General features: G+C 36.8%; 1 protein-coding gene across 1 annotated transcript; it reads right to left on the bottom strand.

Annotated features, from left to right (window-relative positions):
* Positions 1 to 313: 313 nt before the first annotated feature.
* Positions 314 to 16,591, bottom strand: LOC138743727 (alpha-1,4-N-acetylglucosaminyltransferase-like). The gene is made up of 3 exons (XM_069899370.1): positions 16,281 to 16,591; positions 3,458 to 3,918; positions 314 to 1,498 (listed from the first exon to the last, which is right to left on the bottom strand). Exons 2-3 carry the CDS (start codon positions 3,884 to 3,886, stop codon positions 911 to 913), a joined length of 1,017 nt encoding a protein of 338 aa, XP_069755471.1. The 5' UTR covers positions 3,887 to 3,918; positions 16,281 to 16,591; the 3' UTR covers positions 314 to 910.
* Between the last annotated feature and the right edge of the window lie 1,075 nt (positions 16,592 to 17,666).

The following is a 17,666-nucleotide window of genomic DNA, read 5'->3' on the forward strand; positions in this document are numbered from 1 at the left end:
GTGAGTTGACTGTGGAACAACTGCTGGATGTTCTCTGCCGACTGCACACATTACCAAGACTCATGGCCCAAACATTGAGTCGGATATTGACTTGGAAATTGGAGCTTGATTCTAATTTAAATGACACAAGTGAAATGGATTTATCAAGATTGGAAGACCAGTTGTCAGAAAACCAGATGGAACATTGAATGCATCTCAAATTGCATTTGTCCTCAAAGTTGTTTTATGTATTTTACATTCTGTAATTTATGAAAATCTGTCAATTTACTGTCACCAAAACCCAGCAGCAATAGAAATTCACCAAGACAAATGGTTACTTAAATAAAAGTTGCTTTTAATTATCTTTAAACATGAAAACAGGATCACGCTCGAAATTATTACTATTAACTTATCTTAACCCCCTTCCAATTTTAAGTGCACGTGTATGTAATTAATGTGTGTGTAAGTTCAGAAAAGTTCTTTGATTCACAGTCCAATCTCACTTCTCACTCCTCCAAGTTCACTGGTATCAGGCAATTCTTATACCATGCACAGAATTTAACATTTATGAATCTTCACCAGGCTTTGGTTACCAATCAGGAAGTTTCTTGTTGTTTTTTTAGCTGTGATGTTCCAGCCCCAACTGCTGCTGCTGAACTGTAGAACTGAATTCTCTCTCTTTCTCACTCTCTCTCTCAATCTCTCTCTCTCTCTCTCTCAATCTCTCTCTCTCTCTCTCTCTCTCTCTCTCTCTCTCTCTCTCTCCCTCTGTCTCTCTCTTAAATGAGATCTGTGCTGTGAAGTGTTTGTTTGTGAGCTACACTAAAAAAAATCCCACAATTTATTGCCTTTAAAACACATCTACAAACAATATAAAATATAACATAATCTGTCAGAGTGTAGTCTCATATCCTTATTCACTATCAACTAATTAGGATTGAATTAAATTGCTGTATGCAATTGGACAGTATAACTTGGAAAAATATTCAATTAATGACCCACTTCCTGCAATGATTGCTTTCTTCTTGGCAGAATTCATATAATTCCAGACGTGTGCTCCATATGTGTCTGAGAAGGTCCGCTCTATGTCCTCCTTTTTCCAGGAATCATAGTACCTCTTCCAAGCAGGAAATGGGATTGGGTAGAACTTATTTCTGATCCATATAGAGATGCCATTACATTCTTTGCCAATTAAGTCATTTGGGTTTTCATTGTTGCACCATCTCTTCAGTACACGGTTAATTAGATGAGGACCTTGATAGGCCCACATGTGTCCAATATAATTGGCCACAAAATCTTCCATGCAATTCCACATGAATGGATGGTTCAAGTTAAGGAAGCCCATGGCCCCATTACTGACCGCCATCCTGTTGGCTGGGCATGTAAAATTAGCAATTGGTAAAGGTCTCAGTGATATAATGTCAGTGTCCAGGTAGATGCCTCCATATTTCCAGAGCAATGCTAACCTACAGGCATCAGAAAGCACATGGATCCAATATTTCTCCTTCTCTGGATTTATCTGTGGAGGAATGGACAAAAATCCATTTAATTCTTTGTAATAATTTCCATTCCTGAAACTAAAGACCTGTTCACCCATGGAGCCCAGTCTGCAGTGACTGCAGCCAGCACGCAAAGACACAAAACCAGTACCCAAAGGGACATGTGAATTCTTTGCTCCACACAGCAGAATGGGCAGATCCTTCTAATGAACTCACCATAAACCCATGACCTGTCTCTCAATCCATGTAAATTTGGCAGGTCCGCACCTTAGGAAACCACACTTCCTCCACTCACCCAGATGGACAATTATCCAGCATAGAAACTACCCCTTTCACCTATCTTGACCACCCATTCATTTCACTCATCCGTGTTTAATCCTTTTACCTGCATCATGACCATAAAGATGCAAGTGTTTGCTGGAGATGCTTCGTAAACATGCCTGTGCCTGTCTTCAGTACTTCCTCCTTTCAGATTACAAACACCATCTCTCTCCCTCTATCCCCATCATAATTATGTGTAGATCTAGTAGGTCACCCTCTCAGCATCCAGCCCTTCAGGGAAAACAAACCCAGCTTATCCCATTAGCCTGTACATAATTGAAATTCTCGAATCTAGCAATCTGGCTACATCTGGAACCATAGGGGGCAGCACTGTTGGCATGGTGGTTAGCGCAATGCCTTTACAGCGTAGCAATCGGGATCGTGGTTTGAATCTCACTCTGTCTGTAAGGAGTTTGTACATTCTCCTCGTGTCTGCATGGGTTTTCCCCAGGGGCTCAGGCTCGCTGCTACCATTCAAAAATGTAATGTGGGGGTGGTATAATGGGAAGCATGGACTCGTGGTCTGAAATAGTCTGTTACTGCGCTGTATAACAAAATAAATTATAAAAATATATAGACGGAATTGGTTTCAATGTCAGAAGTTCTGGTGGGGGTCTGAGTATGCAGCTTTGTTGTTAAAGATTATTGTGGAGGAGACGTTATCATTGATCCTCACTGATGATAATTATTTCTTCCCATGCTGCACATATACAGTTGTTGCATGGTATCCAAGCTTTGATATCATATGCCATAACCAATGAACGAAACTATCTCATCTGCCTTATTCACTAACCCCCTGGAGGGGTTTATAAAGGTGTCCCCTGAGCTCCCTATAGATCTGGACTTTGCTGAACCATTGCTGAACCTTTGCAGAAAATCCCCAAGAATCACCACCTTCCGACTGATCAATGTGCTCTTCATTTTGGTCCGAAATGGCCAATATCTTAACTTGAGGTAATGGCCCTCCTCATTCCAGACTCACACATCAAGGGAAGCATCATGTTAGCATCTGAAATATCGACCATCTAAAGAATTGGATCGATTTCAGGGAGATCATCTCTGGATTTTCTGATCACTGAAGAGTATTGGTACAGTCTGCACAATCGCTACTATCCCACACACTGGCCATGCCATGGGCCTTCACTGCAGTCAATTTATCACAACTATATCCTGCCATTAACATAGAAACCTTTTCTTATCCACAGGTGAAGGGAATGAACAGTCAACGAGGAAGAGTTTGGAAGGTACATCTGGAGAAGCTAGAGGTCACAGGAATGAGGAAGAAACATGGACGTCTGTAGAAATGCTGGAGGACTGCAACAGGACTTGCAGCATCTTTAGTAGATAACGATATAACCAAAGTTTCAGGCCCAGCCCTTCCTCAAATTAATACTTTCGACCTACGACCCACTGAGTAAAATAAATGCTCTCTGGTAAATAAATAAATTGAACAATAAGGCAAGAAATCTTTGTGCTTGTGGCTGAAATTTTTCTTGAACACAGTGGATTCCTTGCATTAAGCCTGACCAGGTAAAGAAGAAAATACTGTACTTCTCCTAATTTCCACAACATGTGATTAAACAAAACATTTCCATTTATAAAGGTTAATTGGAGTCAGACAATTAATTTGCTCATTGAAATTTCTTGTCATTGGTTACCTTTAGATACCAGCTTTTTAATGGAGTGCTTTTGAAAAGTTCCGTGGCATTTAATGGTAGAATGACCACATTCTTCATCGAGGTGAGCAAGTGGATGCCTCTGTACTCAAGGTGTGGATACTGGCTCAAGATGCCACTGAATCCCTTCATGAAGTAATAGATTTGTTTGTCTGGGTTTTGATGAGCAGCAGATTCCACCGCACACACCGCCAATGGTGTTGGCTCCATGTTGTCAGTCGTCTCTACAAACATAATCCGGGAATTCATGGCTGGGGTAGAAACATTACTGGTGGCCTTCTCTTTCACTGGTAATATCTTTGAGATGTAGCTTTGAATTAAATGTATACTGTTCATATTCCAGTTCATGTACAGCAGAGCACAGACTCCAGTTATGAAGACAATTAAACATCCCTTATGCATCAAAATCATGGTGTGGATCTGGTCCGTTTCTCCAAAGGCTCCTGTGAAATAACACATGCTCTTTTTAAATGGTCAAACACAATTCTGTATTATTAATGATTATACTGATATGTGTTAGGTTGCTTGTATTTTTATAACAGTAGGAGCATGAATAATCCCAGCAAAGACAGAAGCAATTGATTCAGTACTGGTATATTATAATGTGGAGAAAGAGAAATCATAAAATCATGGATGTTTCCAGTATTTATTCTGCTGAAGCTATTGTAATTTGTAATTAACTACAGGTGACAGGGTATCCAAATAATTTAAGATGATCTAAAATGGACAATGTGGGGATCAAAATGTGAATTACTCCTGAGAAGCAATTTTCTATTCTGCCTGTTCTTTGCTCATACCTTGACATAGGGGTCAAACCCAAAATGTTGGTTGTACATCTTTGCCTCCTACAGATGCTGCGGGACCTGCTGAATTTCTGTATTTTCTGTATTCAAATTATGTCACTTTAGATGGAGGAAAACGAAAAGAACCAGGGGATGAAAGTCAGTTGAGTGAAGACTGCAGGATTATGGATGGTTGTATATTATTGAATGTGAAAGCAGGATTGAGGAGGGGGAATGGCCACTTACTGATGCAGTGTTTGTGTATTGAAAGCACAGAACAAACCAAAAGGATGGAATCCAGAGACAGCAACTGCAATGAAAGTTGTGGATGTTCAAGATAAAATGTGCAGCAAGTTCACAGCATCGAGTGTTTGCACACGTACAAGTGACCTGCTTGAAGAGGCAGAAGGATGGGCTAGGAAATTTGCAGATGACAGGAAGGTTGGAGGAGTTGTGAATGGTGTTGAAGGATATAGAAGGTTTCAAGAGGATATAGACAGGATGCAGTTTTTAAAAATATTTTATTTAAAATCAACAAATATAGAACAGAAGAAAGAAAAATTGTGTATACATTATTACTAAGTAATTTTAAATACATGTTGATTTATATAGAGAGAGAAAAAAAGAAAAGAAATAAAAAATCTACAAAAATAGACCCCATCTAAACCTCTGGCCAAACTCCCAATCACCATTAAAACTACTAAACTACAAAAAAACCTATCCAAATCAGTAAAAATGTAGAATATTTACCTCTCAAATTATATGTAATTATTTACTAAAGGAATACAACTTTGAATCTCCATTTGTCATCTTTCTAGGTTTTAAGAAACCTCTGATTTTCAAGAAAGAGTGATACATTTTCTTGCCATCACCATGACTAAGTTGACAAATTTCAATTGCAAACCTGATAGATGTAATTTCGGAGTTATAGTTTCAAAATTCCCCAGCAAAATTAATTCAGGATTTACTGGAAAAATAACACCTGTAACCTGTCGTAAAAACTTACCAATAGAAATCCAAAAATGTTTAACATTTGAACAAGACCATGGAGAATGAAGAAAAGGTCCAATATCTTCACCACATTGAAAGAATTGATCCAATACGCCTGGTTTCCATTTATTTAACTTCTGAGGTGTAATATATAACTGATGTAACAAATTATATTGAAATAATCTATATCTTACATTAATTGTATTCGAGATAGCATCTTTAAAACGATTTTGCAAGTTTGTTGGTCTATTGATATATTTAAATCCTGTTCCCTTCCTTCCTTTGATCCAAATAAACCCAATTTAGATGCTATCTCTTGTAATTCCCTATACTCTATTGAAATAACCTTCTTAACAATTCCATCAATAACCAATTGTTCTAAATCCATAGGATTTTTTAATATCATATCGGGTCCTAATTTTCCCCTCAAATAAGCTCTTAACTGAAAATAACAAAAAAGAATATTACGTGGAATGTCATATTTAATTCTTAATTGATCAAATGACATCAATCTACCACCCTCATAGCAATCTCCTATTTTAGAAATTCTCTTAAAATGCCAAATATTCAAAAAAGGATATTCAAAAATCACCATCAGAGGATATACGTAGACATTTAATTAATAAAAAATTACAGTACAATATGATGTCATCTTATAGAACAGAGAAAATTATCCTTAGATCTAAACAGAAATATTATGAATTAGGTGGAAGGTCCAATAAAGTGTTGGCTTGGCAATTAAAAGCTGAACAAACTTTGAGAACAATTAATGCAATACAACAAGATAATTAGAAAATGACATTTAAACCCCAAGAGATAAATAAAACCTTTAGGAAGTTTTATAAAAAATTATATACTTCAGCATCATTACAGGACAAAACTAATATTGATAATTATTGGTCACAAATAATATTACCTAGATTATCTGAGTTAGATAAAGATAATTTGGACACACCATTTACTGGACAAGAAGTTCAAGAAGCACTTAATTGTTTACAGACTAGTAAGCATCCTGAAGAAGATGGATTTCCTGGGAATTTTATAAAGAATTTAAAGATTTAATAATTCCTTTATTTTACAAGTAATAGACCAAGCTTCTAGGCTTCATATTCTTCCAGAGCGATGATGACAGTTATTCCTAAAAAAATATAGAGATCCATTGAAACCTGCCTCATATAGACATATTTCCTTGTTAAATGTGGATTATAAACATTTAGCAAAGGTATTAGCAAATAGAATAAATAATTATCTTCATGAATTAATAAATGTAGATCAAATGTTTTTTTAAAAGAGATAAACTTCTGTAAATATAGTAAATATAGTCACTTAGCACGAAAACAGGCAATTTAAGTGTTGTTGCATTGGATGCAGGAAAAGCTTTTGATAGGTTCATTGGGCTAAGGTCTAAGTAAATTTGGTTTTGGATCTAATTTTGTGAATTGGATTAAAGCATTTTATAAAAGTCCTCAAGCTAAAGTAAAAACTAATGGGCTGATCTCAAAATGATTTAATTTGACCAGCTCAAGTAGACAAGGTTGTCTTCAATGCCAGCTTTATTCACGTTAGCTAGAGAACCTCTTGTGCAAATGATAGGTGTAGAGCAACAGTTAAGGATTTTATGGTAAACCAAGAGGAGCATAAAATTAGTTCATTTACAGGTGATGTTCGGGAAAAACTAAATCAACCACAATTATTGTTGCCTAGACTTTATAAATAATTGATAGAATAAGGAAGAGTGTCTGGTTATAAAATAAATTGGGATCTAAGTGATATGATGGAACTAGTACAGGGTGATTTTTCACAATGGCCTAAAGATGGATTGATGTTGGAATTAAATATTCAGGAATACATAGTGATGATAATTTAACAAATTTATATAAATTAAACTATAGTCCATCACTTAAAAAATAAATGAATATTTGAAAAATATGGTACATTTATCTCTAACTTTAATTGTGTTAAAATTAATATCTTTCCAATAATTCAATATTTGTTTCAGACTTTGCCAATTTCTATGTCTGAATTTTTTTCATGAATTAAATAAACATGTAGGAAATTTATTTTGAAAGGTAAGATGGCAAGAGTGTCTTTAGAAAAGTTAACTTGGAGATATGGATTAGATGGATTGCAGTCTCCTAATTATAAAAATGATTATAAAGCAGCACAATTCAAGGTTTCTTTCTTCTGTATTGGGAAACATTAAGCTGGCATGGGTAGAACTTGAGTTGAATACAATTGGAGAATATACATCTGAGGAATTTATTTATAAATGGGAACCAAGATTAATAACTTGTGGCAAAGAGGCTCCTATTTTGAAACATTTGATTAATATTTGGAATAAGATTAAGTCAGAACATGATAAAGGTTCTTTGTCACCAAAAATGCCATTGATTAATCCTCTTATAACTTTTTCAAAAGACAGAGTTGGGTAGAAAAGTGGATAAGTGTGACTGTTGCAGTTTGGAAAGACAAACCAGAGGGATGAGTTCAGGATTAATGGTCATTGCGTAAGAGTGTGGATGAACTGAGGGACCGTGTGGTACAAATCCATACATACATCTGGTGATCCTTGGTATTCCATGCTTGTATGTAGAATGTAGTTGCTTGTTGCCAGCTGGTATGGAGGACTGGCTCTATAGGCTGATCAGGGGGAAGTAGGCCCTTTGTTTGCATATAAATGTTCCTATCCACGGCTCTCAGCTTAGATTGGTACTGGCCTCATAGATGGCTAAAACTGCCATGTTTTTGCTAATAAAAGCCTATGTTGTTCACATAACTCATTGTGGTGGCCTGTGGTGCAGCAAGCAGACACAAACCTTGAGTAGATTAAACTACAGGTTTTAATTAGCTTAAAGTTGTACTCCAAGATCTCTGTAGTCTCTGGTTCCATGTGGCTGACTATCTTAGGAAGAGGCTGATTTGAGTCTTTATATAAACTGGTGATTGGCAGCCAGGTGGTAGGGCCAGCCTCCTAGGTTGCCTCCTGAAGGTACAGTGGTTGCCCCCTGCAGTAGGCCAGTGGGAGTGCAATGATTTAGGTGGTTGTATCACCACACTCCTCTCTCATGAGTTATTAACAGTGGTTCAGCTGCACAAGTTTCCCTTTTTCATGAATACTTTAAAAGTTTAAAACCACAATTACATTCTGATTATATCAACATATGTAAAGAGAAAAATATAATATATGTGGATTGTGCATGTATACAAACCCTAACCCCCCCTCCCTCACCTTTACTCCCCTCCCTCCCCTCCCTCCTCCCCCTCCATTTAACCCACAAAAAGAAAGTAGAGTAGGAGATCATCAGTTTTACACATAAATCAAGTTTACAGCTGTGAAATGGAAAATCATGGCCAGAACTGACCATTGAGAGTTTAAATCTTCAAATCAACATTTTGCAAATATGGGCTCCATACTTTCGAGAAAAATTGTTACTTATCCCGTAAATTATAGGATATCTTTTCAAGAGGACACAAGATCTCATTTCAGTCTACTTTCTTTGCAATCCCAAATCCATATCAGACTTCCAAGTAATGGCCAAACATTTCTTAGATAGAGCTAAAGCTAATCGATAAAATTCAATTTGATGCATAATTAATCTTAATTTTAAACTAATCATTTTAATATCTCCCAATAAAACAACATTGGGGCAAATGGATGTTTTACTATTAATATTGTTTCCAAAAATAATTTGACTTGCATCCGAAAAGTTTTAACTTTGGGACACAATGATGACAAGTAAAGAGTAATCTTTACCACATCTAAAACATAAATCCGATGATATTAAATTAAATCTTGCTACGAGCCCAAAGGACCCCAAAACCCAGCAGAAATAGACATTCACCAAGACAAGTAGTAACTAAAACAAAAGGTGGTTTTAATTATCTTTTTTGTTTTTAAACTTTATGTAAAATTTTATGACATGAATAAAATAAAAATTACATTTAAAGAAATAATAAAAAATAGGATAATAAAAATTAGAATACTACATCATTAAACTACACAAATTAACCCCCCCAAAAATTATAACACAACATTAATCATCTAATTTAAAATTAGTCCAACCCTCCCCCCCAAAATAAAGAGTGAAGAATTAATTAACAATATTGTAAATAAAATAGAAAAAACCCCACTTACAAAAAAAGGATAAAACTTAACAACAAAAAAATTACTAACAAAAAAATATCAATACTAAAATAATACCCTTAAACATATATTTAAATCAAACATAATACATGTATTTAACAAATAAAATCCACTTTAAAACTAAGTTCAAATATTAAAATCATATATCAACCACATATCTGTTATTCAAAAAAATAATAATTAATAATACATAAATACAGAATTTCCATTAATACCAAGTTTCCTTTATAATTCATCGAGAGAACAAAAACATCCCTTAGAAAAACAATCAGATAAACTTTTTATTCCCTTCCCCTCCCCTTATATAAAAAAAGAAAAAAAATAGAAAAAAGTTCAAACTCATAAAATTCTCCATATTCTTCATTTATAATATCTTCAAAATTCTCTATCGAAATTAACTTAATTTTATTAAACTCTTCTCCCTCAATGTATTTGTACTTAATTTTCTTTTTTTTCTTCTTATCACCTTTCCCCTCATCTTCCTCTTCATCTAATTCAACATCCTCAATTTTTGACTTATTATCTTTTGTGACATCATCCACTTAAAAAAGAAAGAAAAAAGAGAAACCCCCCCCAAAAAAAAGAAAAAAAAGGAGATAAAAAACCTCCTATTTCCCTCTCAATTACAATCAGAAAACAAAAAGAGTTAAAAAAAACATATTTATTTTTTAAAAAAATAATTAGAAAACCTTTACTTCTTAACCCAAAAATTAAAAAGAAAAAAAAAAACAGGTCGGAGGTCACAACTACCTCCTCCTGTTTAAACCGCCCAAAGCGGTAACTCCCCCAAAATATTGGGTGTGAGATAACTCACAGGTAGCTGATGACTTCTGGAAACTAGTGCCCACCCAGTTCCCTCTCCCAACTCCCATTTCATTAAACTATCATCATTATTTAAACTATTTAAACTCTTCTCAAAAAAAAGATAAAAGATTTATTTTTTTAAATCAACGTTATCACTTTGGTCACCATTGCTTCCATTTCTTTTAAAAAACTGGATCCCACCTTACATCTCTACTCTCTTTGGAGACCTTGAAGGACTACATCGTTCCTGAAACTGCATGATTGGTAGAGACTGAGCAAAGTCCATAACCTCTTTAGGATTGTCAAAGAACTTTGGCTAATTTCCATCCTAAAAAATCTTCAGTACTACAGAATACCTGAATGTTCCCTTATGTCTTTTTTTCCACAACCTTTCTTTCACAGAATTAAATTCGCGTCGTTGAAACATAATTTCTTGACTCAAATCTTGATAGAAGAAAACAGGATTATTCTGAATCATCAAAGGAGATCTATTTTGCTGGGCATTTCTAATAGCTGTACGTAAAATTGTCTCTCTGTCACAATGGATCAAAACAGATCTTGGATTCTGTCCTGAAAATGATTTTCTTCTTAAAACTCTATAAGCACGTTCCAGTATTAAACCTTCAGGGAATTTATCCTGTCCTAACACTCGTGGAATCCATTCAGTAAAAAATTTTCTTGGATCTGGTCCTTCTATGCCTTCTGGCAAACCAACAATTTTCACGTTGTTCCGTCTAGATTGATTCTCCAAATAATCAATCTTTTTTGCTAAATTTTTATTTTGGATCTGCAATGTTTCAATTATTCTATTTTCATCTTGCAGTTGATCCTGTGCATCGACTAAACCTTGATCACACATTTCAAATCTTTCAATGGTTTCAAGCTTAAAAGCTCCATTAATGAATTCCGCCATCGCATTAATCTTGGAAATAAACAGGTTCACAAAATTAGCTAAGTGACTCGATACAGAATATATCTTATCTTCAAGATCCTTAACAGACATTTCAACAGAAATAGATTCAGGCATAATGGGGTCTTGCTGTTCCTTAGAGACCACGGGATCTTCTGTCCCTTCCCTTAATTTAGTATCTTTTCTAGCAGTTTGACTTCGTATAAAAATCCCCCTCAAAGTCCCCCCAGCAATGCCAGGAGACTGAAGATCAGGGTTATCTTTAAGCCAAATCTCTTTAATCATCTTCACTGAATCAATGTCTGGAAAAACCGTTGTAATTGAAGATGCATTTTGCAGCGCCACCACTATAGCAGTCGAATGACAACACTTTAACTCTCCAGCTGGTGGCGCCCCAGCTGATTCAATTGTCAAAGCCTCAGCAACAACACCTGCAGTGGCCACCGTGCGAAACACTGGCACCCGTCCAGCCCCTTGTTCTGAAAGCTGTTGAATGCGACCTTCAGAGAGCCTCACCATCTTAAAACGAAGCTTCAATGCCGAACTCTGCACGTCCTCCTCTGGATCCATTCTACGTTAAGTCCTGGCTTCTTGTAAACAAGTAGGCTCAGACAATTTCGGAAAATGTAGTTTTTTAACAGTCTGTTGATATTTTCTTTTACCTCATTTTTTGCATATAAACCAGTAGGCACTAATCCAATACCTCTTATTATTTATAAACTTTTAAAAGAACTTTAACGGGCACTTAAAGACAAAACAATAAATCAGAGTCAGGAGAGGTCTGGAAGGCACGTCTGTTCCCTACGCCATCTTGCCACGCCCCCCAGTTTTAATTATCTTTAAACATGAAAACAGAATCAAACTAACTTATCTCTATAGTTCACTAACCCAAATTAACCCCCTTCTAATTCCAAGCGCACGTGTGTGTAACACGTAAATTTAAGAAAAATTCTTTGGTTCACAGATCAATCTCACTTCTCCTTCTTCCAAGTTTTCTGGATGCAGGCAATTCTTACACTGTGCACAGAATATAACATGTATAAAGTTCATCAGGCTTTGGTACTTGAAAGGTAAATGTTTACCACTCAGGAAGGTTCTTATAGGGTTTGCAGAGAGAGATTTGTTTTTCCAGGATTTCCACCTCAATGTCTCACTGATGAAACTTTTCCCATCAGGATTCTCCAGATAATAACCTCTTTCTTTCAGGCAACACAGAGTTCCTTTCTGGTCCATTTATTCTAAGAGAAACATCAGACAGATGGCACTTCCAGCCACCCACTGCTCTGGAACTTTCTGCTTCAACAAGTTCCTGGCCTGCACTGTTCAGCTGCTTTTAGTGTCACACACTTGTTGAACTTTTCTGCTCTCTCTCTCTCTCTCTCTCTCTCTCTCTCTCTCTCTCTCTTTCTCCAACTGCCAGAAAGCCCATGTTACTCTCACACTTGCAAAAAAAAACCCATTTTCTTTAGCAAACAACAGGAGTTATCTTTCTGCTCCCATTTGTTGTCTTAGTTAAACAAAACTCAGGTGTGACCTTTCCATGAGCATTCTGTAGGTACTTTTAAATATTCAGTTTGTCTCCTTCAAACAATGGTTTATTCATTTCATGATGTCATTTCAATTATCACCTACTTGTGAAATGTGCTTAATATTTTCCATAGATCCTGCAATGTTACTGAATATGAATTCTTCAGTATTTCAAATAGGATCTGTTTTAAAATGTATATATGTATGTATCCCACTAAACTTACCAAATTCCTCCCAATATTTATCCATTACAATCTCTTTAATATTTGAAGGGCTAAATATAATTGATGTAAAAAATTATACTGTACTAAGCTATCCCTTACATTAATAATTTTAGACAAATTGTCTTTACATAAAATTCTCCTATCATTTTCATCCATCTTCCTATTCAAATCAGTTGCCCATTTTAATCTTGATTTGTGAATATTTGGTTTAGGCTTTTTCCTTTATAATAGCTTATACATCTCTGAAATAAATGTATTTATATCTCCTTGAGAAAATAATAATTCTAAAGTAGATTGTCAAGATAATTCTCAACGATAACCCAAATTTACATTTAAAAAAAACTTTAAGCTGATCATAAGAAAAAAAGTATTATAATTCTATACAGACATATAATCATATAACCCCATTTACAGCACAAAAACAGGCCCATTTGGCCCTTCTAGTCCATGCCATACATCTTCTGCCACCTAGTCCCACTGACCCGCATTTGGCCCATAGCCATCCACATCTCTCCCGTCCAAAAACCTATCCAAATTTTCCTTGAATATTAACATCGATCTCGCTCTGCCAGAAGTTCATTCCACACCCCCATCACCCTCTGTGTGAGGAAATTCCCCCTCATGTTTCCCCTAAATCTTACTCTCAATCCATGCCCTTTTGTGTGAATCTCCCACATGCTTAATGGAAAAAGCCTATCCACATTGACTCTATCTTTCCCTCTTATAATTTTGAATACCTCTATCAAATCATTCCTCAAGCTTCTATGCTCCAGGGAATAAAGTCCCAGCCCACTCAAGCTTTCCCTATAACTCAAACACTGAAACCCTGGCAACATTCTCGTAAACCTCCTCTACACTCTCTCTCTATTCTGTTTATATCCTTCCTGTAATTTGGCAAATGGAGAAATTAATTGAGAGAATGAAATGAGAAATATTAGGAATTGGGAGAAAGAGCACATAAGGTTTTGGCTTGGCAATGGAAAATGGAAGAAACATCAAGAACTATCAACTCTGTTAAAAATATTCAAAAATCACATAAATATCAGGATATAAATGATTCATTTAAAGAATTTTATACTAACATATATATGTCCAATCAAATAGTTTTTTTATCTGAACTTCAACTGCCTCACAGTTTGATAGGATAGTTAAGAAGCCCTAGGGGATTCTGGGATTCATTAAAAGGGGGATTGAGTTCAAGAATAGAGAGGACATGCTTCATATCTACAAATCTCTGGTGAGACCACACTGAGTGTATTGTGTTCAGTTCTGTTCACCTCATTAGAGGAAGGATGTGGAGGTTATGGAGAGGGTACAGAAGAGAATTACCAGGATGTTGCCTGGATTGGGAAACAAGTCCTATAAGGCAAGGTTAACAGAGCTGGGGCTTTTCTCTTTGGAGCGTAGAATGCTTTGAGAAGACTTGAAAGAGGTCTACAAGATTATGAGAGGCATAGATAGGGTGGACAAACAGCACCTGAGGAACATGAGTACAAAGTGAAGGTGGGGGGGGGGGGGGATGTTTAGGGGAGACAGCAGCGGTAAATTTTTACATTGAGAATTGTGGGTACCTGGAATGCCTTTGGAGGGATAGTGGTGGAGGCTGAAACATTAAGGGATTTTAAGAGACTCTTAGACAGGCACATGGATGAAAGGAAAATTAAGGATTATGGGGTAGAGAGGGTTTAGTACTTATATTTTAAAAGTAATATATGGGTCGGAACAACATCGAGGACTGAAGAGCCTGTACTGTGGGTTAGTGGCCAGAGATTTTGTTGATATTTAGACACAGAACATGGTATCAGGCCATTTCAGCCCACAAGCCCATGCTGCCCAATTAGACCCAATGAACCTTTACCTTTCGGTACATTTTGAACAGCGAGAAAAACTGGAGTCCCCAGAGAAATCCCATTCAGACACGGGAAGTACATGCAAACTCCTTACAGACAGAGCGGGGCTCAAACCCCGGTCCCAAGTGTTGGTGCTGTAACAGTGTTGCACAAACCGCTACACTAACCAAAGATCACTGCTGAATTCCAACATATCTGTTATATATAAAGAACAGGTCAAACCCGATATGGGGTCAAAGTCACATTGATTGATGAACTGTTTCTGCAAATTTCTAATGGAACACAGAAAATTGTGAAGGAATATTGTCACAGGCTCATTATTAAGTGCAACGGATTGTTCATTTCAGGGCTGTGGGCTGGAGAGTTGACGTAATAGCCTTGGAAAAGTTGATGTTCAGAGACTCCATGATGTTACTGATCTCTAAGCATTTCAACAAGTTAAAGCAAGTTGAAGGGAGATGAATTAAACCTCTAAAGTACAGGCATGGCATTATCATTTGCTTTGTAATCTTTTTACAACAAAGTCTGTCCCTCATTTAAGTAATATTGGTCATGGACATCTTCCTTTGTGATTAGCCAGAAGTGCAGAATTATTCTTCCTCCTGCCTTTTTTTTGAATTTTGTGTTTTACCTGCCTTTTCCTTTTATCCCTTAAATCCCATACTGTATCAACTTGTAATTGGAACAAATTATAGTGGTTAATTACCCCAAAATTCAGCACGTTTTTGTGAATATGGAAAAAAAAATGGAGCACCCCGAGGACACCCATACAATGAGAATGTGCAGACTCTACTCAAACTATGCCCAACATCACCTCATTGCAGCTATGAGACAGCGGTTCTAATAACCGTGCCACCATATGGTCTCAACTTCTCCCTCCACAGATGCTGTTTGACCACTTGGGCATTTGCTGTCAGTGCTGTTTATTCTCTCTCTCCCGCTCCCTCCGATACACTCCCTCTCCTCTTCCTCATTCATCTCCTCCTATTTTCACCTCAACTGCAGTTAACAAGCCCTCACCACTGGAACCATTTGTGTAGTTGATCTCCCTCAGTGCGAGTGTGCTCTCCACACTCCTCCATATTTTTTGAATTTCAAAAACCTCAAAATTCCAACATTTCCTCATTCTAATTGACATTATTTGCCTGAATCCTCAATTCTGTTATCTCCCTCCACAGATCAGATGCAACTAGACAAACAGGTATCATGTAAAATCCATACATAGGGTCATCAAAAGTTCACTTTTGGATGAGGGCAGGTAAGAAATGGAGGTTCAAGATTCGGTAAAGGAGGAATTTTTGGATCAAGCGGCACCACAGATCAGTGAAAATAGAAAACATTTCCCAAAAAGGATTACCATTTAGTTTGGCGTCTGTGAGAAAATTAGACCTTTCATTCTGTGACCATTATTGGCCTTCATACTCTCAGCTCACAAGTTAGAAGAAGGAAATGTCTTTACTTTTCAATGGAGCGATCTCCTTTTGCCAGAGACAGAACGAATAAAACATAGTTTTGCAAAACAAACCGAACCACAAAATGATTATTAAAATACATTAAAGATCATTGTCGCTCACCTGTGTTAAACTGACGGAGTCAGTTAGACTGTTCTGGGTGTCAGACTCCGTGTTAAACTGGTTGTTTAACTTTATATCTTCAGTTTGAAACATTGGCATATCTTATTAATCATCTCTGGGTGTGACATTCTGATTAAACATTTCAGTAAAGCTGAACAATTCTATGTTTCTCTCAGCCCTGTCCTGGTGAAACGAGTATTGCCAGTTTTTTATGGCATCTGCAGTTAATCATCTTCAATCACCAGAGACATCAAGTTCAATGGGGAAGGAAGCAAAGGGAGAGAGAAGAAAAAGATAGAACGATGTGGTCTAATGGGAACAGATGGAGTCAATGTTGCAAGAGAAGGAACAGGGCAAGTGGAATTAGTCATCGAGAAGTTGAGGAACAAAAATGAAAATAAAAATTCCAGAAGTTCAAGTGTCAGTAACACAAAATGCTGAAGGGTGGGTCATGCTGAGTGGCTGAGCGGACATGTTTTTCACTTTGAAATGTTGGCATAGTTTATTATCCAACCCTACGTGTGATGGTTACATCGCATGCAAAAAAGCCAAGACCAACAACAAAAGAAGCTGCCTCAACGGACAGTGCTGGGGAATCTGCCTCTACTTCTCAAACAAGATGAGAAGTGGAAATGCTTTTGCAAGAATTTGAAGGACTGGGACAACATTTCACGAGTGTAGAACATGCTATGATAGAGCTCACCACTTTAGTGAATGATATGGGTGAAGCAATAAACGATCTATCCGAAAGAATGGATGGCACTGAGAGAAATCTCAGTAAACATGATAAACAGATTGAAGCCCTGAAAAACAAGCCGAACAATGGGCAACAGACAAGCAACTTCTTTTAGATAAAATTGATCACATGGAGAAACAATGTGAGAATAGTTGGCCTGAGAGAATATGTAGAAGGCGGAGATGATGTGAAATTTTTTTGAGGCTTGGATTCCTCAAGACCTTCACACCAAGGAACTCGGCAATCATGCCCACATTGAACGTGCTCACCGAACGTTTGGACTGAGGAGTATGGGTGAAACCGGCCCCTCAACCTGTTCTGGTAAAGCTACTAAGCTTCAAAGACAGAGAGACAATCTTGAGAGTTGCATTTGAACATTCACAAAATACTCGCTCTCCAATAAAGTGGGACAATATAGAGATTAGGTTTCTTCAGGACTTCAGTAACGGGGTAATCCAAAAGAGGAGAGAGTTCAATGTGGTCAACAGGCAACCACATGAAAAGAACATCAGATATGCGATGCTGTAAACAGCAACTTTGAGAGTGGAAATCTCAGAAGGGAATAGACGCTTCTTCAAAATGAAAGAAGAGGTGGAAGATTTCATTCAACAATTAAGAAGATAAAGAGAAAAGAAAGCAAAGTTTCAACC

Source organism: Narcine bancroftii, chromosome 9 (assembly GCF_036971445.1).
Source record: "Narcine bancroftii isolate sNarBan1 chromosome 9, sNarBan1.hap1, whole genome shotgun sequence".
Lineage (NCBI taxonomy): Eukaryota > Metazoa > Chordata > Chondrichthyes > Torpediniformes > Narcinidae > Narcine > Narcine bancroftii.

Bases quoted from the DNA above. Each gene is read 5' to 3' on its own strand.
- LOC138743727 (XM_069899370.1), bottom strand. From the start codon at position 3,886: ATGATTTTGATGCATAAGGGATGTTTAATTGTCTTCATAACTGGAGTC. The intron at 1,499-3,457 runs GTAACCAATGAC...ATTCCTCCACAG, and splicing joins TAAAAAGCTGGTATCTAAAG to ATAAATCCAGAGAAGGAGAA.